Here is a 25,038-nt window from a genome sequence, read left to right as displayed (position 1 = left end):
ATGGCTTTCTACACTCTGACCTGCAAGGAGTTGGGGTGGAGGGCAAAAGGTCAGCCCCTGCCCCTGTGGCGGGGGTGGGGGTGGGGGGTGTCTTAGAGAGCACATACATAGAGCAGGCTGGGGGGCAGACCCTGTAGGCACAGATGGTGGCAGACGGGCCACAGGTTAGGCAGGTGGAGGTGCTGGGTGCCTGGTTCCCCCCAGGCCATTCCTGGAGAGGCAGAGAGCGGTGGTCCTCAAGAGGTCCTTAAGCCCCTGCACACACTGGAGATCCCGGCAGGATGGCAAAGAAGAAGAGAGAGGGTTAGCGGGATGGATGGCAGGAGAGAGGTGGCCTGCAGGGGCCCTGTGCCACGGTCAAGGGCTACCACAGCACCTGCTTCTCCCCCAGAGCAGAGCCAAGGCTCGGGCAGCAAGCCAACAAAGAAGGAGAAAAAATGGACAGGTGACAGAAAGCTCAGCAAGGACAGAAAGCAGGACATAGGAGTTAGTGAACGAGGATCCTGCATACCAGGCCACCACAGCACAGGCCCAGGCCCCTCAGAGCAGCCTCACCCTTCTTTTCCTCTTCTGGAGGGGCAGCTGCTCTGTGGAAAGCCACTTCCTCAGTCCAGCTGGGGGACAGGACTAAGGGCCTTCTGCTTGGGGGAGCCCTGGGGACCTGCCACCACCAGCACACACACCACACCACACATCAGACAAATGGATGGACTCCATGGGGTTGGTGAGGCATGCGATGGCGATGAGATGGTGTGTGAGGAGTAGGCAGTGCTATCTGACAGGCGAGATATGGTCTTACCAGCTAACCCTCTGCAAAGAGGCCTGTTAGCTCCCCTTAGGCTGTGCAGGAGATGGCAAAGTCCTGACAGGTGTCCTCCTGGGGAAGATACCAGAGAGGTAGGCCTGTGTTATGAGCTGTCTACCTATGCTGGTTGCCTGGGGGAGCAGGAGGCTCTGGAACTGGAACCTACTGTCTCAAGTATTTTTCTAGGGATCAGAGTGGAAAGTTAGCAGGGAAGAACAACTCAGGTGGCTCCAAGTCCTGGATGCACAGGAGGGAGGGGATAAAGATGGGGCAGGTGGCTCAGCCACAACTCCCTCTGCTCTGCCTCCAGCAGAAGGACCTCCAGCCAAAGGGGGAGACATAGCCAGATCACTGCGCTGCCTGCCTTCTCTCTGTCTCCTAAGAAAGGCCCAAGTTTGTCTGAAAGAACCCAGGGCTGCCCTGAAGCCTCAGCAAAACAAAAGCAAACAAAATCCAAAACAAAGCAAATCAGCTCTTAAAAAACAGAAATTTTATTACAAGCAGGAACAAAGAACACTGGTTTAAATAAAAGGCAGGCGGGGGAGCCATCCTCCAGCCCCTTCCTCTCTCCCTCCAAGGACCACTGCAGGATGGCCCAGGGCTCTGAGGCTGGGGAGACACTGCTTCTCCTGGGGAACCTCTATGGCCACCACTTCCCTCAGAGCAAGTAAAGAGAAAGATCTAGTAATTTCCTGTCACATTCCAAGGGCTTCAACACACCTGAAGGGCCAAGGAGATGCCTAGAAGGACAATACTCTATTTTGATTAGAAACTACAGGTCCCCGCAGAGGAAGGGCATACTATGTGCTGGCTAACACATACTTGCCTCCTGGCCTACCCTGCTCCCTTCATCCCCCAGTTAGCAGAAAACCCCTTGTCCTCCAGTACCTGGCACTGAGGTCTATACTCAGAGCAGAATCCAAGGAGGGGGTGTGGCTTGGAGGATGGCAACCGCTCCCCAAAGCCATCACCCCACCCAGCACACCTATCCTCAGCCTGTCTGGGCAGGTCACAGCTTGAAGCCTGACCTGGGGGCTGGGAGGCTAGGATTTCCTAGTCACTGGCTGTCTGAAGCCCATGGAGGAAGAAAAGATGGGGTTGAGCCCCAAAAGGATTCTCTTGTGACTAAAGCATACCCTCTCTGTCCCCATGGCTCAGGCTGCTTCTGAGGGGAATGGGGAAACGGGGCAGCCCAAGGGGATGTAGGAGCCAGCTGCATTTGTACAAGAGCACACATGAATATGCTCATACACACACACACACACACACACACACACACACACACACACACCCCACACTCATTCTCAGCTAGATCTACTGTAATAAACTTATTAAAACCAACCCTTGACTTGGCACTACACAGACAGTAATGTGGCTGACTCCTTCCATTTAAAAAAGTCTATGCAGAAAAGAGATCTATAAAATTGTGCAAAATATCTAGCATTAATAAACCCGTTTCAAGTATTGCCAGCATGGCTAACCCATCCACCCCTACCCCACTTGGGAGAGATGGGGGGCACATGTAGGGATCCTTTGGAAAGCCTCCAAGGGCAAGGGAAGGCAAGGTCCCTGCTCCTGCAATACTGTCCAGGACTCTACCAAAGCTGAGGATCTGAGGGACTAGCCGGCTGGTTTGGCTTCCTCTTGACAGTCTACCCATACCCTCCTGCCTCTGCCAGCTCTACTGGCAACCCAGCTCTACCCTATTGGCCAACTTCATCAAAACTCCTCAAACCCACCAAAAAGCCCAACAGAAGAAAGAATAATGATCATAGAAAGGAAATGCGGGATCCCCCAAACCAAAGCAGCCCATGGAAGCGTCCTGTCCCCTGGTCAATGTGTTTCTCCAGAGGCCTGTGGTCCTGTTTCCCAAGACCCCTGGTTCAGCAGGGCCCAAGCAGGGCTCCAGCTGGAAGGCTTCGGGCTCAGTTCATACCCTCACTCAATGGTGCCTGTCCAGGCACAGGCGGCAACTTGGCATGGTCCCCTTGGTGGCCTCCAGAGACTGTGGCTCTCCTTCACTCCTGCCACTGATCAGCTGGGAGACCTAGGGCCCACGGCTGTGGGAACCTGAATTTGGGAAGCAGAAGGTACAACTATGGGACCATTCAGGGAAAGCCAGGCAGGGTGGGAAATAAATGTGAAGACTTGGGAGTCTTTGGAGGCTCCGCTCCCTCAGATGATATGGGGAGGGCCCCAGCAGGTGTGGAGAGCAGCAGGTGAGTTCAGAGGGCAGGCAGGTCAGCAGGTGGCAAGTACTGAGCCATGTTTAGGGGTGGCCTCCTACCATGCTGGCATCTGGCTTGGCTCCACAGGCGGGCTTGTCACTTCTGATAGGTGAGGGCAACACGGTGTCAGACTGGACAAATCCCCTCCGGTCAATCAGGCTTCCAAAACAAGACAGGACATGTGAGGGCTGTGCTAACACCAATGTTCTAGGTCAGGGACTGGATGGCATGGTCTACGTCCTGGCCAAAAAGACCCAGGCTTAGAAAAGCTGGGGAAAAGGGAGCTGCTTTCCACCCAGGGGCTCAAGACCCTTGCTGTGGGGCTGGTGAGATGGCTCATCAGGTAAAGGTGCTTGCCTCCAAACTTGATGAGCTGAGTTCAGTCCTAAGGATCCACATATGGAAGGAAAGAACTAACTTCTGAAAGTTGTCCTCTGACCTCCACATACACACTATGGCACACACAAATAAGTGTAATTAAATAAAAAAAAAGCCAGGTGTGGTGCCCCCCCCCCCCCCGCGCCCTTAATCCCAGCAGGCGGATCTTGTCAGTTCAAGGCCAGCCTGGTCTACATAGGGAGCTCTAGGCCAGCTGAGACTACAGGGAGACCTTATCTCGAAAAGACCAAAAAAAGGGCTGGAGAGATGGCTCAGTGGTTAAGAATACCGACTGCTCTTGAAGAGGACCCAGATTCGATTCCCAGCACCCAGATGGCAGCTAACAACCATCTGTAACTCCAATTCCAGGGGATCCTACTCCCTCTTCTGACCTCCATGGGCACTGCACAACAGAGTGCACTTATACACATGTAGGAAACATACTCATACACATTAAAAAAAAAAAAAAAAAAAAAAAGACAAAAAACCCCCCCAAACAAACAAAAAACCCAACCAAGCAAACAAACCCTCTCCTTGGAAGGTCCTCTCTCTGCCTTTTTGCCTTTGCTGCTCTGGTTTTCACCATATAATTTATAGGTAATTTTTGTTTGTTTTTTCTGTTTTTGAGGCAGGATCAGGATTTCACTGGGTACCCCACCTGGCCTGGAGTTACAGGCTAGCCTGGAACTCAAAGATCCACTTGCCTCTTGAGTGCTGGGATTATAGGTGTGTGCCACCATTCCAAGATGTTCATTATTATTATTATTATTATTTTTTTGGTCTTTTTGAGACAGGGACTCCCTGTAGCCCCAGCTGTCCTGCAATTCACTACGTAGACCAGGGTGGCCTTGAACTCACAAAGATCCGCCTGCCTCTGCCTCCTGAGTGCTGGGATTAAAGGCGTGTGCCACCACGCCTGACTCCAGATGTTCATTTTTAAAGATTTATTCTATTTTTATTTGTGCATGCATGTGTGTGCATGTGCATGTGTGTGTACAAGTATCCATGGAGGCTAGAAGAAGGTATTGGGTCTCTTGGAGCTGGAGTTACAGGTGTTTGTGAACTACCTGATGTGGGTGCTGGGATGGAAACTCAGGTCCTCTGATACAGCAGTACTCTTAACCACTAGCCATCTTTCCAGTCCTGTATTTGTTTCTTTGAGGTGGGATTTCAAGTAGCCTTGCACTCATATGTAGGACTTTCTGACCCTCCTGACTCTACCTCCCAAGCTTAGTCACTGTTAATTCAAACTGAGCCAGCTGTCTGGCTGCAAGTGAGGGGAAATCGAGAACAGGCTCTGAGACAGGGAGAGGCCTAGTGTCCTGTCTCCCAGGTAGGACACAACTGTGTGGGAAGGCCTTGTCCAGCAGTGCCCACAGCAATTTAACTCCTGTTCTGGTTCTGGAGCTCTGGTGCCCCCTGCTGTCAGGATAGACAGGGAGCTTCCCAGCAGGAATGAGCCACAGATTTCCCATCAGCCAGGACACTGCAGTCACCCAACCCTGTGCAGAGATCTGTGGCAGGAAGGGCACGTCACCCAAGCAGGGCCACAACAGTCACCGTGGTATCTCTGAGAAGAGGATTACACAGGATACCCAATGCTCTCTAACATCTTGTACTTTTTTCCTTTGAGGTAGAGTCTTGCTATGTACCCCACGCTGGCCTTGAACATGAAGCAATCCTCCTGTTTCAGTCTCCCAAGTGCTGGGATGATAGGCACACGCTACCATTTCTGGTCGTACTTTTTTCTTCTCTTGCAACAAGGGCATGTGACTAAAAACGACCACCTTCCTCAGAATTTCGGAGTGTATCTAGCAAGGTATGGTAGACAGTGGTGTAAGATGTAGGTCTGCTGAGGTCCAGAACCTTCATGAGGGGTACAGAATCACAAGGCCACCTCCCACTGTGACCTTTCTTACCTGGGAGGTAGGGGGCCACACAGCACAGCACAGCAGTTAGTGATAATACTTTTATGGCTATAGGGGTTGACAGAGGCTTCACCACCCCTCTTGCTGGACCACGAGCCTTTGATCTGCAAAGAAGGAGAGACCTGGGTCAACTACCTACTTTCTTCCTCCCCTTCCCTCTCTGTGCCAGGGATTGAGGCCAGGGCCTTGTGCAGGCTAAGCACACACTTTACCACTGAGCTACATGTCCAATCCCTTCTGTGTGTAAGCAAGCCCTCTTCCATGGAGCTACACCCATCACAGTTGCCTCCTGTGTTCGTTCTCTTTCTCTCTCTCTCTTTCTCTCTCTCTCCTCTTTCTTCTTTTTGAGACAGGGTCTCCCTGTAGCCCCAGCTGGCCTGGAACTCACTACGTAGACCAGGCTGGCCTCAAACTCACAGAGATCTGCTTGCCTCTGCCTCCCAAGTGCTGGGATTAAAGGTGTGTGCCATCATGCCTGGCATTCTGTTGCTTCACTTTTACAGGAGACAATCTAGAGGTCAGGGAAAGCTGACCAATTCTGAAACCAGTTCAGGATCGATTACTGGAGGGAATGTCTTTAGCACAGGCCATCCAGTGATGCCATGTTGGGGACTACTATACATAGGGAGATCCTCCAGCAGAGATTAGGAGGCCCAACTAGGACAGAACAGAACCAAAGGGGAGTTTCCAGGGGTTTTTGGGTGGGCCACCCAAGAGGCAGGGCAGTATTGAGGGCACAGGACTCAGGCTGAGCTGCTCTGACCCCACCACTCAGCTACATGACCTTGGACAGATCATTTCTCTGAATCTGTCCTCGTTTGAAAAGTAGAGACAAAAAGACCCAAAGCGCTGCTGGAACACTAGATGAAACCTGGCTCTGTGAAGTCCACTGCTGAAGGCATGGGGGCTCAGCAATGAAGACTCACTTGACTGTAACCCAGATTTCCACACTCACTGAGCCACAAACCCCTTTCTGCTTAAGCTCTAGTGAGATCTGCAGAATCAGCAGTCAGGAAACCACTCTGGGAGACACTGGCTGACGTCACTTTTGCCCTTACCAGTCACTAGCACATGATACGGTAATACGTGTTCAGTTTCGATTCCTCAAATGAGAGGGTGAGAGGCCATGGATTTTTTCTTGTTTTCTGAGATAGGGTCTCACTATGCAGCCCTGGTAGGCCTGAAACCCACTACAGGCTGGCCTCAAACTCACAGAGATCTGCCTGTCTCTGCCTCCTAAATATTGGGATTAAAGGTGTGTGCAACTACACCAGAGACAGGATTTTTTATCTCAAGCTGATCCCCAACTCTATGTAGCCAAGGATGACCTTGAATTCCTGATCTTCCTGCCTCTACCTTTTTTTAAAATTTTTATTTATTTTAATTTTACGTGTGTGCATGTATTGCCTGCATGTAGGTAAGTGCACCCGTGTTGTGCAATGCCCATGGAGGGCAGAAGAGGCTGTTGGATCCCCTGGGACTGGAGTTATGAACAGTTGTTAGCTGCCATGTGGGTGTTGGGATTCAAACCCAGGTCTTCTGCAAGAACAACCAGTGTTCTTAACCACTGAGTCATCTCTCCAGCCCTGCCTCTACCTTCTAAATGTTGGGATTACAGGTATGTATCACCACTACTGGCTTTTTTTTTTTTGGTACTGGGGATGGAACCCAGGGCTTGGACTCACACACTAGCAAGTGATCTATCACTGAGCTACAGCCACAGTCCTCTTTTTACTTTTAAAAAAAATGATTCTGGCCAGGCATGGTGGCGCATGCCTTTAATCCCAGCACTCGGGAGGCAGAGGTAGGCAGATCTCTGTGAGTTCAAGGCCAGCCTGGTCTACATAGTGAGTTCCAGGACAGCTGGGGCTACAGGGAGACCCTGTCTCAAAAGACACACACACACAAAAAAAATTTCTATGTGTTAGAATATATTGCCTGCGTGTAAGTACACCCATGTCATGCAATGCTCGTGGCATTGGAGCCCCTGGAACTGTAGTTATGGATGGCTGTTAGCTCTCATGTGGGTGCTGGGAATGGAACCCAGGTCCTCTACAAGAGCAGTCAGTGCTCTTAACCACTGATCTATGGCTCCAGCCCCCTCTTTTTACTTTTTATCTTCAGACAAAGTCTTACTAAGTTATCCAAGTTGGTTTTGAATTTGCAATCCTCCTGCCTCAACCTCCAGAGTAGCTGGATTCACAGGCCTGTGCACCAGACTTAGAGAAGCTTTATTTTCTTCATTTCTACTTTTTTTTGGTCTTTTTGAGACAGGGTCTCCCTGTAGCCCCAGCTGTCCTGGAACTCACTATGTAGACCAGGCTGGGATTAAAGGCAGGCACCACCGTGCCCGGCCATTTCTATTTTTTTTAAGTCAGTTTTTCCAGCCAGGCATGGTTGTGCACACCTTTAGTCCCAGCACTTGGCAGATCAAAGCCAGCCTGGTCTACATAGTGAGTTCCACGCCACCTGGGGCTACAGGGAGACCCTATCTCAAAAAGAAAAAAGAAAAAAGTCAAGTCAGTTTTTCTTCACATAGCCTAGACTAGTTTTGAACTAAGGATCCTCCTGCCTCAGTCTCCTAAGTGCTGGGATTACAGGTATGCACCACCATGCTTAGCCTAGAATGAATCTATTTTCTGTGGACGATGGGTCATGATCCATGACATGCAACAGGCTTGAGAACACATACTACTGTTTTCTGTTTATGGTTTGGAGGATAGTGAGGGAAGGTCAGGTCTGGCTCAGGATTAGAGGCAGTGGGCACTCAGACAATGCTAGCGGGTTGGTGGCTTGCAAGTGAGTAGGTGGGAAGGGTCAACAGAGCCTCTCAATACAGACACCTCTGGAGCCCAGTCACGGCTCCGCTGTCTCCAGGTATGATGTGGTAGAGAAAAAATGGCCAAGACTTCTAGGCCCCAATCTCTGCTCCTTCCCAGCCTAGCCCATGCCTCTCAGTCATACAGTGGAAAATAACCATCCCAGTTCTTCTGCCTCAAGCAGAGTGAAAGGCCCTAAAGAGATGCTGGAGCTGAAAGAACTCTATATAAGTAGCAGCACACTGGCCAGACATAAGTGGTCTAGTGTGATTGTGAAAAAAGGCAACTCGGGAGCCTGCAGCAAGGAGCAGCAGCATGTAGGGACCCCAGGATCCTACATCAGGCCTCCCAGGGCCAGGGCATGAGCACCGGGCAGTCTGGCTGCCCGACTCCTCCACCTCCCCAGCAGTCCACTGGCAGCACTGCACTTGGCCGCCCCAGGCTCCCTCAACCCTGCCCCATCCTTACTCACATCTTCGTTAGTTGTCAGGTTGGAGGCGACGAGGTAAGTGTGAAACCCTGAGAGGCCCAGGATGGACCAGATGGAAAAGAAGCAGATCACCAATTCCAGCACGGTGAGGCAGTCAAGGACATACGTGGGGGTGGAGGGTGGAGCCCCTTGGCCCTGGTACTCAGCCCTTCTCACTCATCCTTCCCTGGAGCTATTTCCCAAAAGGTGACAGGTTTTGGGACCCTCCTGTGGCTCAATCATCACTTCTCAGCAGATCACCCAGGAGGGGGTTGAAAGCCCCTTAGGAACAAGTGAAGATCTTGGTGGGGGATGGGGGAAGAAATGGAGGAGGCACAGGGACTTGGTCTCGACAGTCCAGGGAGCTTAGCATCCTAAGGAATACACGGGCTGGCAAGATGGCTCAGTGGGTAAAGGCACTTGTCATCAAGCCTGACAACCTGAGTTTGAGCCTCAGGACCCACATAGTTGAAGCTATTTTCTAAATTCCACTTGTGTGCTGTGGCCCGTGTGTGTACCCCTCCCTGCCAAAATAAATAAATTAAATGTAATTAAGGGACCACACTATTTGCCAGGCATCTGTAGACAGGAACAGTGCTACCTGAGATTTCTTGGCCAGCCCCTCTCCATAATGACCCAGTTAGCTTTGGCTCCAGCCTGGGTGTGTATAGAAGCAACTGTCTGGAGGACGGACATGGGTTGTACCATTCCATCTGGAGACCAACCCCATGAAGGGGCCTCTGTTCCCACCCAGGTTGACTGGCTGGCAAAGGATATCTCGCCGGTGTCTTCTTCAGAGTGGAGAGGAAGTTGACTCCCTGAGAACCTAGGAGAAAGAAACAGGAGGACACAGATCAAGTAGGTGGTCACCACAGCCCCTTGCTAGGGTTGAGTTTGCTGATCAGTCCTCCCCAACTCCTTGTTGCCCCCCAACTCACACAGCGTCAGGTGGGTGACCACACAGGCAAAGATGAAGGCCGTCAGGAATGAGAGGGAGAGAATAAACGCATAAAAGAAGCGGTAGTTCCGTCTCCCAACACAGTTGCCCACCCAGGGGCAGTGATGGTCAAATCGTTCTGGAAAGGGAAGAGGGGTGGGTTAGTGCGGGTCTCCAACCAGCACTGGTGTTGGAGGGTCTCCCCACCCCCTCAATCTGTGTCAGCTGACTCCCATCCCTTATACTCCCCCTGCCTCTGGTCCTTGCTCACCTGTCCCGTCCCTGTCCCCACTGTGCTGCCCTAGTCACTGACAGTCTCTGTCCATTCTTCCTACTCCACTCTAACTCCTCCTTTAGATGTCAGCTACAATGCCACTTGCTTAAGTCTCCTGGTCCCAAACCAGGCAGGGGTCCCTTGTCATCTGCCCTGTTGCTCTTTTGTACTACTTAGCCCATGCATGTGGACATACTTATTCATAACTAGGCAACGACCCTCATACTTCATCGTTAACTCCGTGAGAGGCGTGTGGTAACCTCAAACCCTGTGGAATTCCCAAGGTCCAACACAGTGCCTGGCATAAAGCCCCACAAACAGTACTTCTCCCAGATTTGCTACCTAGCCACATGCCAACAGCTCTAAGACTAAGGCTCAGGGAGGGGCCAGGCCGCTAGGCAACTCATGAAGAGCTGGCACCAGAGGCCAGGGCAGAGGACTGAGCTCACACCAATGCTAAGTCCCTGGGGGTGGGGTCACACCCAGACTGGTAAGGAAAGTCCCTGTGGGAATCTGGATCACAAGCCCATTGCAGACCTTATGCCAAGTCTCTGCAGAAGGCAGGTGGGGCAGACTCACAGGGATGAATGACGCCCACTGAGTCACCCACTTCACTGGCTGCTATCCCTGCTCTCCTGCTCGGGGAGTGCTGAGCTGGCATGATGAGTTCACTGCCCTGGGAACTGTGCACTGTCACCATGGCTCAGCTCACCTGTCACCTAGACTCTCCCTTATGACACCCTCCCAAGGGACTATCCTGCATCTTTATGAGAGCTGTCTGGTCTCTGGGGAACAGAGTGAGGGGAACACACCAGGATGTTCAGAAGCCAGTTCTGGTGGTCCCTGTTCTTTAGCTAGCCTCCAGAGTCTCACCCTCCCCAACCTTCTCCTTAGATCATGCCCTTGCTATGATGTGACTGCCCCAGTCTCCTAGGATTGTGGTCCTACTAAGGACCAAGCTGAAGTCAGGAGACAAGTCCAGGATCTCTGTCTGCCCCGCTGCTCAGGGCTAGGGAGAAAGGATATACCAGTCCTGGGTTGAGAGATGTCACCAATCTTACTTAGAGCCTCTCCTTAGTCACAGCAAATCTATACGAACCAGATTTCCCGCCCAGCTCTAAATATTTCAGACAGTGCCCACCTTACCCCATGTGTGACCACCTGTCTCTAAGATGTGGTTTCTCAGGCATCTCTGTGGCTTTCCACTTACCCACACAGTTGTCACAGACACTGCAATGTGAGGTCCGGGGAGGCCGAAACATCTTACAGGTGAAACAGTACTTCAACTTTACCATCTGCCCGTTGATCATCACCTCCCGGGTCCGAGGGGGCGGCCGGTATGTGGAGCTGCCTGTGTTGTCTGAGGGAGTAAAAGAGAAAGCTGGGGATGCCCAAGGCAGCCCAGGACCCTGGCCAGTAAGATGCCACCACTGCCTAGGAAGGACAGGAGACTCCTCAGGGAAACTGGTGCCAGGAACTCATGGAGACTAATGCAGGGGACAAACGTCAAGCATTGCTACCAGGCCTAAGACTTCCTTCAGGCCTGGGACTATGCTAAAAGTCACACAGCTGCTCACACCCTGAGAAAGGCTATCAGGGATGGAGCTCCTAGGAAGGCTTAGTGAGGTCATGGTATCGATTTTTTAATTCATTTTTTTATGTGTATGAGTGTTTTTGTCTACATGTATATAAATGTATGTATGTATTGTGCAGTGTCCACAGAGGCCAGAAGAGGGCATCAGATCCTCTAGAACTAGAGTTACAGGTGATTGTTAGCACCTGTGGTTGCTGGGATCCAAACTCAGGTCCTCTGGCAGAACAGTAAGTGTTCTTAATGGCTGAGTATCTCTTTAGCTCCCACTTACATTGAACTTTCAATGCTTAGGAACATCATGGTTAAAGAACAAGATAAATGGCCAGGCATGGTGGCACATGCCTTTAATCTCAGCACTTGGGAGGTAGAGGCAGGTGGATCTCTGTGAGTTTGAGGTCAGCCTGGTCTAGGTAGGACCTCTAAGAAACCACTGACCTATCCTCTAACTGAGGCCAATCAGGGGTTGGTGGATGGGGCTGGAGAGATGCCTTAGCAGTTATGAATGCTAGTTGCTCTTTCAGAGCTCTTGCAGAGGACCTGAGTTCTGTTTTAGTACCCAGGCAAGGCTACTCAAGATCAGCTAACTCCAGCCCCAGGGGATCTGACCTCCTCTTCTGGCCTCCACAGACATCCACACAAACACAAATACATACAACTGCTGAACCATCTCTCCAGCCCAATAAAAATAAATCTTGAGGGGGGGGACAGAGAGAGAGAGAGAGAGACAGAGAGAGAGAGACAGAGAGAGACAGAGACAGAGAAAGATAAACAGAGAGAGGTAGAGGCAGGAGCATCAGAATTTTCTTTCCTTTTTTTTTTTTGGCCTTTTGAGACAGGGTCTCCCTGTAGCCCCAGCTGGCCTGGAACTGGCTATGTAGACAGACCAGGCTGGCCTTGAACTCTGAGATCTGCCTGCCTCTGCTTCCCAAATGCTGGGATTAAAGGTTTGCACCACAATGCCCAGCTGACACATTTTTTTAAAAAATATTTTATTTTTATTTTATGTGTATGAGTGTATTGCCTGCATGTATGTAAGTGCACCCGTGTCATGCAATGCCAAGGTCAGAAGAGAGCTTCAGATTCCCCTGGAACTGGAGTTAAGGATAGTTCGTAGCCACCATGTGGGTGCTGGGAATCGAACCTGGGTCCTCTTAACCCCTGAGTCATCTCTCCAGCCCCAGTCCCAAACACAGCTTTCTTAAACAAGACACAAAGATTCTAATTACAGCGGGTGTGGTGGTACACACCTTTAGTCCCAGCACTGGGGAGGCAGAGCCAGGCAGATATCTGTGAATTCGAGGCCAGCCTGGTCTACACAACGAGTTCCAGGTCAGCTGGGGAGATCCTGTCTCAAAAAGACCAAAAAAAAAAAGATGCTAATTCCAAAAGAATAACTTGATGAACCATTTTATATCAAAATGAAGAACTTTTGCTAATCTACCCACATGGCGGGTGCAAACCATCCTTAACTCGAGTTCCAGGGGAATCCAAAGGTCTCTTCTGACTTCTGCAGCACTGCACAATACGAGTGCACTCACATGCAGTCAATATACTCATACACATTAAATAAAATATTAAAAAAAAGAGAAAAAGGTGATTTTCCAAGTAGAGGCTATTTTCAATGCATTTATTTAACAAAGAATAGGATAGCTGGGATGTATAAAGAACTTCAGGGGCCAGAGATGGATCAGTGGGGAAAGGTGCTCACTACCAAGCTTGACAACCTGAGTTCAATCTCCAGGAGAGGACCCACTCCTGAAAGTTTTCCTCTGACCTCCATGCTCGAGCATGACACATGTGTGCCCATCCCCACAACATACACAATAAATAAAAATGGGGGCTGGAGGGATGGTTCAGCAGCTGAGAGCAGGTGCTACTCTTGCTGATAATCCTGAGTTTGGTTCCCAGCACCCACATCAGGCTCCTCAAACTACCTATGATTCCAAATCTCTTCTAGTTTCCTTGAGCACTGTACTCGCACCCCCACCTAACATACACATAATTAAAAATAAAATAAAAACAGCTGGGCATGGTGGTGCATGCTTTAATCCCAGCACTCAGCAGAGGCAGGCGATCTCTGAGTTCAAGGCCAGCCTGGTCTACATACTGAGTTCCAGGCCAACTGGAGCTATAGGGAGACCCTGTATGGAAAAAAAAAAAAAAAAGGCCGGGCGTGGTGGCACACACCTTTAATCCCAGCACTCAGGAGGCAGAGGCAGGCAGATCTCTAGAGTTCAAGGCCAGCCTGGTCTACATAGTGAGTTCCAGGACAGCTGGGGCTACAGGGAGACCCTGTCTCAAAAAGACTGGAAAAAAAAAGACCAAATCAAATCAAATAAAATCTTTAAAAATAAATAAATAATATGTAATTCTTTTAAAAAAGTATTTCAGGGGTTGGGGATTTAGTTTAGTGGTAGAATGTTTGCTTAGCAAGCACAAGGCCATGGGTTTCTCAGCTCTGGAAAAAAAAGACAAAATTTTTTAAAAAGTATTTCAGAGGTAGGTGGGTGGCACATACCTGTAATCACAAACATTCAGGAAACATGAAGGAAGATTCTGAGTTCAAGATCAGACTGGATTATATATAGAGACCTTATTTCAAATTAAAAAAAAAAAAAAGAACCACAAAAAAGAATTTCTAAAGTCACTAGGGGAAAAAAAGTGTGCTGTGGTATGCCCGTCCCCACACATATACACATGAAATATGTAATTTTCTGAGGAGATGGTTCAGTTGGTAAAGTACTTGCCATTCAAACAAGAGGACCCAAGTTCAGATCCCCAGCATCACATAAAAAGCAAGCTTGTAATCCCAGCACTGGTAAGGTAGAGACAAGACAGATCCCTGGAGGTCACTGGCCAGCCAATCTCATTGAATTGGTGAGTTCCAGGGTCAGTGTGTGACCCAGTCTCAAAAATTAAGTTAGAAGAGCTGGAGAGATGACTCAGTGGTTAAGAGCACTGGCTGCTCTTGCAGAGGACATGGGTTCAGTCCCCAGCACCCACATGGCAGCTAACAACCCTCAGTAACTCCATTCTAGGGAATCCAATGCCCTCTTCTGACTTCAGTGGCCACTGTACGCATGTGATGCATTTACATGCTTGCAGGCAAACAAATATATAAAATAAAAGTAAAATAAATCAAGGGGCTGGAAAGATGGCTCAGCGGTTAAGAACACTGTTTATACTTGCAGAAGACCTGGGTTTGAATCTCAGCACCCACATGGCAGCTAACAACTGTCCATAACTCCAGTTCCAGAGGATTCAACATTCTCTTCTGTCCTCCTCAGGCATGGCATGAAATGGGTACACTTACCTACACACAGGCAATACATGCATACACATAAAATGAAAATAATAAATGAAATATTAAAAAATAAATAGGGGCTGGAGAGATGGCTCCTCGGTTAAGAACACCGACTGCTCTTGCAGAGGACTTGGGTTCGATTCTCAGAACCCACATGGTGGCTACAAACTGTCCCTAACTCCAGTTCCAGGGGAATCCAAAGCCCTCTTCTGATCTCTGCAGCATTGCAGGACACAGGTGCATTCACATACATGCAGGCAATATACTCATACACATAAAATAAAAATAATAAATAAAATATTTAAAATAAATCAAAATAAATAAAAAAAGAGCCAGGCATGGCAGTGCATACCTTTGGTCCTAGCACTTGGGAGGCAGAGGCAGGCAGATCTCTGTGAGTTCAAGGCCAGCCTGGTCTCCAGACTGAATCCAGGCCAGCTGTGGCTACAGGGAGACCCTGTCTCAAAAAGGCAAAAAACAAAATAAAATTTAAAAAAAATCAAAATCAAGCAACCGAATAAAAATATAAACATATAAATATAAGTACAGATTTCATACACAAATATCCAAATGCCTAAAAAAAACACACAAAAATGTGCTGTTATTCATTAATCAGCAGGGAATGGAAATTAAAACTAAAATATGTGGGACTCCAATCAATCAATAAAAAAATTTTAAATGTAATAAAACCATAATATGAGGCCAGATATGGTACACACTTGGGACACTAAAGGAGGAGGTCTGAGAATTAGAGGTCAGCCTTGGCTACACATGGAGTTCTAGGCTATCCTGGGTAACAGAGTAAAACTTCATCTGAAAACAAAAAGCAACAATGAAAAGAGCTGGTGAGACAGAGGCTCAGTGGGTAAAGGCACTTGCCACCCCAAGCCTGAGAACCCAAGTTTGATCCCTGGGACACAAATGGTGGAAAGAGAAAACTGACTATTTACAAGTTGTCCTGTGATGTCCACCCACATGCCAGGGGGTACAGGGAGACCCTGTCTCTAAAGACCAAAAAGACGGGGCTGAAGAGATGGCTCAGCAGTTAAGAGCACTAACTGCTCTTGCAGAAGACACCGGTTTGATTCCCAGCACCCACATGAGAGCTATAAACTGTCCTTGACTCCAGTTCCAGGGGAACCCGACACCCTCTTCTGACCTCCGCGGCACTGCACAACATGGGTGCACACACTTACATGCAGGCAATACACTCACACACATAAAATTAAAATAATAAAATATATTTTAAAGAAGACCAAGGCATGGTGGCGCACGCCTTTAATCCCAGCACTCCAGAGGCAGAGGCAGGCAGATCTCTTAGCATTTAAGGCCAGCCTAGTCTACATAGTGGGTTCCAGGCCAGCTGGGATTACAGGGGGACCCTGTCTAAAAAAGACCAAAAAGAAAAAGTATTGACTGACTTGAAATTTTATCTTTATGTATATAAGTGTTTTTAAAAATATTTTATTGCCAGGCGTGGTAGTGCACGCCTGTAGTCCCAGCACTTGGGAGGCAGAGGCAGGTGGATCTCTGTGAGTTCAAGGCCAGCCAGGTCTACATAGTAAGTTCTAGGCCAGCTGGGGCTGCAAGGAGACCCTGTCTCAAAAAACAACCAAAAAGGAAAAAAAAAAAAGAAGAAAAAGGAAAGCAACTAGACCTCACTCGCAAAGTCTTTGTGGACATCTGGTGACAACTCCCAACACAGGTCGAACACACCCCCCATAACGCAGCGGCTATCTGCCTGAGACAAGTGTGCATGAGATGAAGCATACTCAAGGACATGGACAAGGCCCACAGCAACCATTCTAATAGCCCAACTCTGGAACTGCCCAGATGTCCCAACAGTAGAACAGATTATGAATGAATTTCACAAGATCATGTACAGTGAAGAAACCAGATGCCTAAAATGTAAGGTGAGATGGGCATAGTGCACATGCCTGTAATCCCAGCACTTGGGAAGCTGAGGCAGGAGAACTGTGAGTTTGAGGCCAGCATGAGTTACACAGTGAGACCCTGTCTTAGAACATCCAAATAAACCAAGAAGCAACAAGCACAAAACCCCCCAAATATGCGAGTCAGGATCACTGAACAGACATGAGGTTCGTGGAGGACAACGACCAGAAAGGGGAAGAAGTGGAGGAGCTCTTGGGATGCTGGTCACATTATGCTTTGATCTGGCACTCATGTCATGTGTAGTCAGCTTGGGAACATTCTAACAGAACACATGGAAGCCAGGGTGGTAGCACACGCCTTTAATCCTAGCACTTTAATTGGAGGCAGAGGCAGAGGTAGGAGATCGACCTGATCCACACAGTGAGGGGGAGTTTTGGTTTGTTTTTGTTTTTTTTTTTTTTGAGGAAACACACACACACACACACACACACACACACTCACAGAATTTGCAGAGTTTTGGTAAACCTGTTACTCCTTCCATTAAAAAAAAGCTTTTTTTAAGAAAGGTTAAAACAGGCCAGGCGTGGTGGCGCACGCCTTTAATCCCAGCACTCAGGCCAGCCCAGTCTACATAGTGAGTTCCAGGACAGCTGGGGCTACAGGGAGACCCTGTCTCAAAAAGACCAAAAACAACAACAAAAAAAAGGTTAAAACAACAGGCAGTTGCTTCTTCTGTTACCTACTGCTTCCTTGTAGTATATTCAATAAACTTGTCTTTTCTAAAAAGGAAGAAGGGGAGAGAGAGAAAGAAAGAGGGAGGGAGGGAGGGAGGGAGGTAGGGAGGAAGGAAGGAAGAAGGGAAGGAAGGAAGGATGGATCTGGAGAGATGGCTCAGCGGTTATGAACACCAGTTGTTCTTGCAGAAGACCTGGGTTCGAATCTCAGCACCCACATGGCAGCTAACAACTGTCCATAACTCCAGTTCCAGGGGCTCCAAACAGCCTCTTCTGTCTTCCACGAGCATTGCACGACACGGGTGCACTTACCTACATGCAGGCACATACTCATACACATAAAAAAAAAGAAAAGAAAAGACAGCCGGGCGTGGTGGTGCATGTCTTCAATCCCAGCACTCGGGAGGCAGAGGCAGGTGGATCTCTGTGAGTTCAAGACCAAAAAGAGAGAGAGAGTGAGGGAGGGAGGGATTGAAGATACACAGTGAGACCCAGTCTCAGAAAACACAAATAAAGAAGCAACAACAAAAACCATTAAGTGCACTAAGCAAACTACAATAATCCATGACACAATGACCCCAGTTCAGCTGCTGGCCTGCAATCATAATTTCTGAGTGCCTACCAATGTGCTAGGTAGGAGTCTAGAGGCCTGGCATGCATCAGTGAGGCAAATAGATCCCAATTTCACATTTCTACATACCAAAGAGACTTGTTAGGCTATTTCACCATAATCTTGATCACATGTGTTTAAAATGGAACTAAGTATCTGAGCATTTCCTCCCCAAAACAGGAAGTAGGGGTTAAAGAGATAGCTCAGTGGTTTAAGAGCACTTGCTGCTCTTGAAGAGAATCCAGGTTTGATTCCCAGCACCCACATGGTAGCTAACAACTGTCTGTAACTCCAGTTCCAGGAGATCCGACGCCCTCTTTTGATGTCACAGCATTGTACAACATGGGTGCACGTACATACAGGCAGGCAATACACTCATACATATAAAATACACTCATACTTATGAAATAGCCTAACAAGCCAGGTGTGGTAGTGAACGCCTTTAATTCCAGCACTTGAGAGGCAGTGGCAGGTGGATCTCTGTGTGTTTGAGGCTAGCCTGGTTCCAGACCAGCTGGAGCTACAGGGAGACCCTGTCTCAAAAAAAACAAAATAAAAAAATTTTAAAAAGTAAAAAAAATAATAATAAATAAAACTGGAGAGATGGCTCAGTGGTTAAGAGCACTGAATGCTCCTGCAGAAGACCTGGGTTCAATTCCCAGCACCCACATGGCAGTTAACAGATATTTGTAACTCCAGTTCAGGGAAGTCAATGCCCTCTTCTGACCTCCATGGGCACTGCACAACATGGGAGCACTTACACACATGCAGGCAATATACTCACATACATAAAATAAAAATAACAAATAAAACACTAAAAAAAATAATAAATATTTAAAAGAGAGGAGGTAAAGACAGGAGGTTTAGGGACCAAGAGTACTCTTAAGCCTGGTTTTATCTCTGACTGGTTGTGTGAGGCTGAACTCTGAGCCTTTGTTTTCCCATTTGTAGAATAATAATAATAAAGGGGCTGGGTGTGGTGGTAGAGGTAGATGGATCTCTGTGAGTTCAAGGCCATCTGGTCTACATAGTAAGTTCCAGGCCAGCTGGGGCTTTAGGGAGATCCTGTCTCAAAAAGACCAAATTAATAATAATAATAGGAGCTGGAGAGATGGCTCAGCAGTTAAGAGCAATGACTGCTTTTGCAGAGGACCCAGGTTCTATTCCCAGCACCCACATGGCGGCTATGAACTGTCCTTAGCTCCAGTTCCAGGGGAATCTGAAGCCCTCTTCTGACTTCCGCAGCACTGCACAACACAGGTGCACTCACATACATGCAGGCAACACACTCATACACATAAAATAAATAAAAATGGACAAATGGTGAAATATTTAAAAAATAACAACAGATAGAGGGGTGAATGTGTTTTGGATTCATTTTTCCTTTTAGACAAAGTCTCCTGTAGCCCAGACTGGCCTCAAGCTATGTAACTGAAGATGACTTGAACTCCTAATCCTCTTACCTGCACCTCCCAAGGCTGAAATTAGAGGCATGCATCATCATACCTGGTTCTGTTGTGTGCCAGCTATGTGGCCTCAGGCAAGTCACTTAACCTCATTGAACAATCTTAGCTGTGACTTAAGAGATGCTGAGGATAGTCTTATCTTGAGGGGATGTAATCAGAAGTAGATGAGACACCTCTACCAAGTGTACTGGTACAAACCTGTACTCCTAAAACTCAGGAGACTTGAAAGTTCAAGAAAGATTAGATTACACAGTAAGACCCTGTCTCAAAACATAAACAAGGCTGGGGATGTGGCTGCGTTGGTAGAATGCTTGCCTAGCATACACAGATTTGGGGTCTTTCAATACAATTTAAAGAGTCATAGTGGGGCTCTAGCGCAAAGGTAGAGTACTTTCCTACTATACACAAAGCCCTGTATTCAATTCCCAGGACTGCCCCCCAAAATAAATAAATAATCTAGAATTCACAGATTCTAGATTATGCTATATGCCAGCACTTGGGGGGTATAGGCAGGAGGATCACGAGTTCAAGACCACTCTCCATTACATGGCAAATTTAAGGCCAGCCTGGACTACATGAAACCCTGTCTTTTTTTAAAAAAAATTATTATTTTTATTTTATGTGTATGAATGTATTGCCTGCATGTATGTAAGTGCACCCATGGAGGTCAGAAGAGGGTAGTGGATTCCCTGGAACTGGAGTACAGACAGTTGTTAGCCACTATGTGGGTGCCGGGAATCAAATCCAGATCCTCTGCAAGAGCAGCCAGTGCTTTTAACCACTGAGCCATCTCTCTAGTCCCAGAAACCCTGTCTTAAAATAAATAGGGCTGGGGCTGGAGAGATGACTCAGTGGTTAAGGACACTGATTGTTCTTGCAGAAGACCAGGGTTTGATTCCCAGCACCCACATGGCGGCTAACAACTGTCTGTAACTCCAATTCAAGGGAATCCAACGCCCTCTTCTGACCTTCACGGGCACTGCATCACACGGGTGCATTTCCATACATGCAGGCAATACACACATACACATAAAATAAAAATAATAAATAAAATATTTTAAAAAATAGGGCTGGCGGCATGGCTCAGTGGGTAAAGGCACTTGTTGCCAAGCCTGACAACCTGAATTCCATCCCTGGGACTAACATGGTGGGAGGCGTGAACTGACTCCCTCAAGACTATTCTCTGACCTCAACTCAACTGCTGTGGCATCTCTCTCTCTCTCTCTCTCTCTCTCTGAGAAATAAATAAAAATGTTAATAAGAAAAATATATAAAATAATAAAAAGTGCCCCTTAGCTGTTATTTTAATCCTTTCAGTTTCTGAATGAGAAACAGGCCAAGGAGGAGTTTACCCATGGCCCCACACTAGCTGAGTTTTCTAGGTTGGAATGTGAAACCTCCCCATAGGCTCAGGCTGTGAAGCTTCCCCAGCTGGTGGCACTGTGGAGAGGTTGCAGAGCCTTAAAGGGGGCTCAGTGGGTGGTGACAAGTCACTAGAGGAGGACTTTGAGGGTTGTATCTGCCCCTGGTTGACCTCCATGTGAAAAGCGTTGGTCATATGATCATGCCATCATGAACTCCAGCATGTGCTCCTTGCCATGATGGACCAAAACTTCTCAAACATGAGGCAGAATAAACCCTTCCATCCTCCAGTTGCTCCCATTAGGCATTTTGCCACAGAAACAAGAAAACTGGTCTTTCTGCAGACACTTTTCTTTCCCTCGTCCTTGCCTGGCCCCATCCTTGCCTTTCCCTCATCAGGTCTGTGTGTTTCTTCCAGTCCTTCACCCCTGCTCCCAGCCCCTGGGCCTTTCCCGTGCATATGGCTGCATTCTCCCTCATACCATTTCCCAGCCACAAACCCTTCACCAGAGTCCCTTAAAACACAAGATTATAGCTGAGCGCGATGGCACATGCTTGCAAAGTACTTGGGGGTACAGGTAGGGGAGTCAGGAGTTCAAAGCCAGACTACACAGCAAGTTTGAGGCAAATGAGGCCCTGTCTACACACACACACACACACACACACCTGCTCCAATAAACCTTATACAACTAAGGGCATTTTATTTTATTTTATTTTTTGGTCTTTTTGAGACAGGGTCTCCCTGCAGCCCCAGCGGGCCTGGAACTCACTATGTAGACCAGCTGGCCTTGAACTCACAGAGATCCGCCTGCCTCTACCTCCCAAGTGCTGGGACTACAGGCGTGTGCCACCATGCCCAAGGGCACTATTTTTTTTAAAGTGTCTCTGTTGCTATAGAGATGAAGATGATCTTGATGTGCTGATCCACCTGCCTCTACCTCCCAAGTGCTGAGATTACAGATATGCACTATTACATCTGTTTTTTATGGTCCTGGGGACCTTTTGTACTCCACCTAGTTACATCAACAGCCTGAAGGACTCATGTGGGTGTTCAGAACCTAACCTCCCTTCCTAGGTTTTTTTCCTCCCAATATCCCTTCCCCAACAAGTTGCTACTGCCTCAGTCTTCCTGTCTGCCCCTACTAAGCCGCAGCCCCTCCTTTTTCTTGTTCATAGACTCAACAGCCCTCAACCAACCTAATCTCCAACAGCTTCCCCAGCCACTTCAGTCTCAGTGATCTCTTGCTTCACATTCCACAACCTAACATACACCACTGCTTGACGCTGTGATGGAACCTGCGTGCACCCCATCTCTCTAACTAGACTCTCTTGAGAGTGGGGACGGTATGCAAAAGGGCAGTCCTGGGTCTAAGAACTACAAGGCAGCAGGGAGAGGAAGACATGCTTTAGGTTGAGGCAGGCCTGGGGTTCAAATCCTGACCCTTCCATTTATGAACAGTTCCTGGGCAGTTACTTACTTAACTGCTGTTGCACCTGGAGAAGCAGGTGAATGACAAAATGGCCAAGGTTCTGAGGATCAGAAATGGTTCAAGCTCAGGAATTGGTGCTTGGTAAGTACTTACTAGTAGCTATTCACATGTGGGCTGACAGGCACAGATTCCGGACTCTGAGAACACAGAGTTTGTTCCACTGAAGTCCACCTACTTGTTACTTAAGAAGTCCTTTTACTTATGAGCCTCAGTTTCTTCTTCAGTAAGAGATAAGACAGTCTCAGTCTCATAGGGCTGTAGTGCAGCTCAATGAGATGCTACTGGGACAACCCTGGGCTCAAGAGTCCCAGGAACCACTGACCTTGGTCCTGACCAACTGGCCTAACATGCCAGGAGGCAGAGCACCTTGCTCTTTCCAAAGCTGACAACATGACTCTACCCCAGACCATGAATCCTATTCCATTACCCTCAGGGTCCCAGTCCTGGCTACCTGCCACTGGCTGTTTCCTGGTCTTATACGGAGGCCTTGAAGCCAGTAACACTTAACTGGCTGAGTGAGGCAGATCATTTAGATCTCTGCTAAAAAATAAAAATAAAATGAAACAGAATTGAATTCACCTCAGAGGGTTGTTGTGAGAATTAGGCAAGAATTCACTAAGTGAGTTTAACAAAATGTGTAGCACTTAGTAATAAGCGAGTATCTCTTATCTGAAATACTCAGCACAGAAGTGCTTTAGATTTTGGAATTTTTCAGATTTTGAATTAAGTGTACATGCAAAGTGATATATCTGGAGGGGCAGGACCCAAGCTACACATGAAATCCACTTGCGTTTCATATGGGCCTTATACACGTAGCCAGGCGATTTTAGCACCTGTGTTTGTTTAGTTTTGCTTTTAAAATTATTTATTTGTTATTGTTTTATGTGTATGAATGTTTTGCCTGCATGAACATAAGTATGCCACATGCATGCAATGCCCGTGGAAGCCAGAGAGGGTGTCAGTCTAGAACCAGTTACAGACAGTTGTTAGCCACCATGTGGGTGGTGGGAACCAAACCCACATCCTCTGTAAGAACAGAGGATGCTCTTAACTTCTGAGCCATCTCTCCGGCCCATTTTTGTTTTTGTTTTGACACAGGGTCTCCCTATAGCCCCAGCTGGACTAGAACTCAATAGGTAGACCAGGCTGGCCTTGATTTCAGAGATCCACCTGCCTCTGCCTCCCCAGTGGAATTAAAGGAGTGTGGCTCTGCACCTGTGTTTTAACTATAAAGTGTCAGATGAGATTGGGTGCAGCATTTTCTGCTTATGGTTTCCCCATCAACATTCCAAAGTTTTACATTTTGAAGCATTTAGGATTATCAGATGAGGGATGCCCAGTCTGTAAATATTAGCTATTACTATTATTGTCAGTCTGTGAAACACTACCATGCATAAACTGAGTTATGAAGAGGTCTTCAGAAAACAAGTATCTGGGAACAAAGGACAGACATAGACTCTCTTGAGCATTGAAAGAGTTACTGAAAACCTCACTGGATTACCAAAGATCTTTCCAGGAGAGAGGGGAGCCCAGGTCTCTTCCCAAGACAGGGATGGGGCTCCTCCCAGCCTGTTCTGGCCTCTGGTAGCAAGGCCTCCTCCCCTCTAGAACTCCGAGGAAAGGGGAAGTAAAGTCCTGTGTGCACAACTTCCTTAGGCTAGATGAGCCAGAGGAAACAGAGGGGAGAGGGTCACGCCAGAGCAAGGGCACCACTCAGGTGCTAGCCAGAGGTCACTGGAAGTTGTCAAAGGAGGCTTACAGGAGTAATACTGAGCCAATCACCACCTGAGACCTGCCCTCAGAACCCTCCACCTGCCACTTGGTTCCCCCAGCCAGTACCACTTGGTCCCCCCAGCAAGTACTATCAATAACAACTTGTTAGGCCGAATCTACTGGCCATCCCAGACCAAAGGCTCAGCCCTTTAAATCTCAATAGAGAAACATGATGTGTTGAAACTGTCTCACTGAACCACAGAGAATACTCTGGGCCAGGCAAGGACATGGATTCCACCTTTTTTTTTTTTCTGTCCTTTTGAGACAGGGTCTTCCTGTAGCCCCAGCTGTTCTGGAACTTACTATGTAGACCAGGCTGGCCTTGAACTCACAGAGATCCGCCTGCCTCTGCCTCCCAAGTGCTGGGATTAAGGGCGTGTGCCACCACGCTGGCAGAATTCCACTTTTTATAGATGGGAATTATCCAGTAGTACAAGGTGGGGCTGAAATTAGAATCCTTGTCTCCCAAGACATCCATTTGTTCGTTCTTTCACACATGGAGGTCCACTATGTGCAAGATCAAGTGTTCCGGGCAAAGGGCTGGGCATAGTGGCGCACTCTGGAGGTACTGGCAGGTAGAGCTCTGTGAGTTCAAGGCCAGTGTAGTCTACACAGCAAGCTCCATGTAGCTAGGGCTACACAGTGAGACCCTATCTCAATAAAACAACACAAATCAGGTTTGGTTTGGTTTGGTAGCACAGGTTAGCTTGACTACTGACCTTGCCTCAGCCTCTGAGGAAGAAAAAAAAAATGTATTGAAGGAAGGAAAGACAGATTGTTGAGAATGATTCTTTGCCCTGAAGGAATCTGGGATGTATTTCAGAGCTCTTTCTGCTACAACAGCCTTTTCCCTAAGAAGGAAAAAGGATTCCCTCATGCTGGTGAGCACTCCTGCCAATCTCCCTTCCAGACAGGAAACTGAGGCCTCTGAGGTAATAATTACAAGGAGCAGGCACACCCTCTCCCCATGCATT

At 48.1% G+C, this 25,038-nt stretch overlaps 1 protein-coding gene across 1 annotated transcript in view; it reads right to left on the bottom strand.

Annotated features, from left to right (window-relative positions):
- Positions 1-1,273: 1,273 nt before the first annotated feature.
- Zdhhc18 (zinc finger DHHC-type containing 18) overlaps positions 1,274-25,038 on the bottom strand; it is a 36,982-nt gene continuing 13,217 nt past the window's right edge. Inside the window, exons 4-10 of the mRNA XM_029565220.1 lie at positions 11,049-11,198; positions 9,566-9,703; positions 9,405-9,453; positions 8,631-8,733; positions 5,331-5,443; positions 3,093-3,192; positions 1,274-2,875 (exon numbers count right to left, since the gene is read on the bottom strand). Coding sequence (XP_029421080.1) covers positions 2,840-2,875; positions 3,093-3,192; positions 5,331-5,443; positions 8,631-8,733; positions 9,405-9,453; positions 9,566-9,703; positions 11,049-11,198 — 689 coding nt within the window. The 3' untranslated portion in view covers positions 1,274-2,839. The remainder of the gene's footprint in view (positions 2,876-3,092; positions 3,193-5,330; positions 5,444-8,630; positions 8,734-9,404; positions 9,454-9,565; positions 9,704-11,048; positions 11,199-25,038) is intronic.

This window comes from Nannospalax galili, unplaced genomic scaffold (assembly GCF_000622305.1).
Source record: "Nannospalax galili isolate Female #2095 unplaced genomic scaffold, S.galili_v1.0 scaffold1258, whole genome shotgun sequence".
In the NCBI taxonomy this organism is placed as follows: Eukaryota; Metazoa; Chordata; class Mammalia; order Rodentia; family Spalacidae; genus Nannospalax; species Nannospalax galili.
This window is presented reverse-complemented; position numbering and strand designations above follow the sequence as displayed.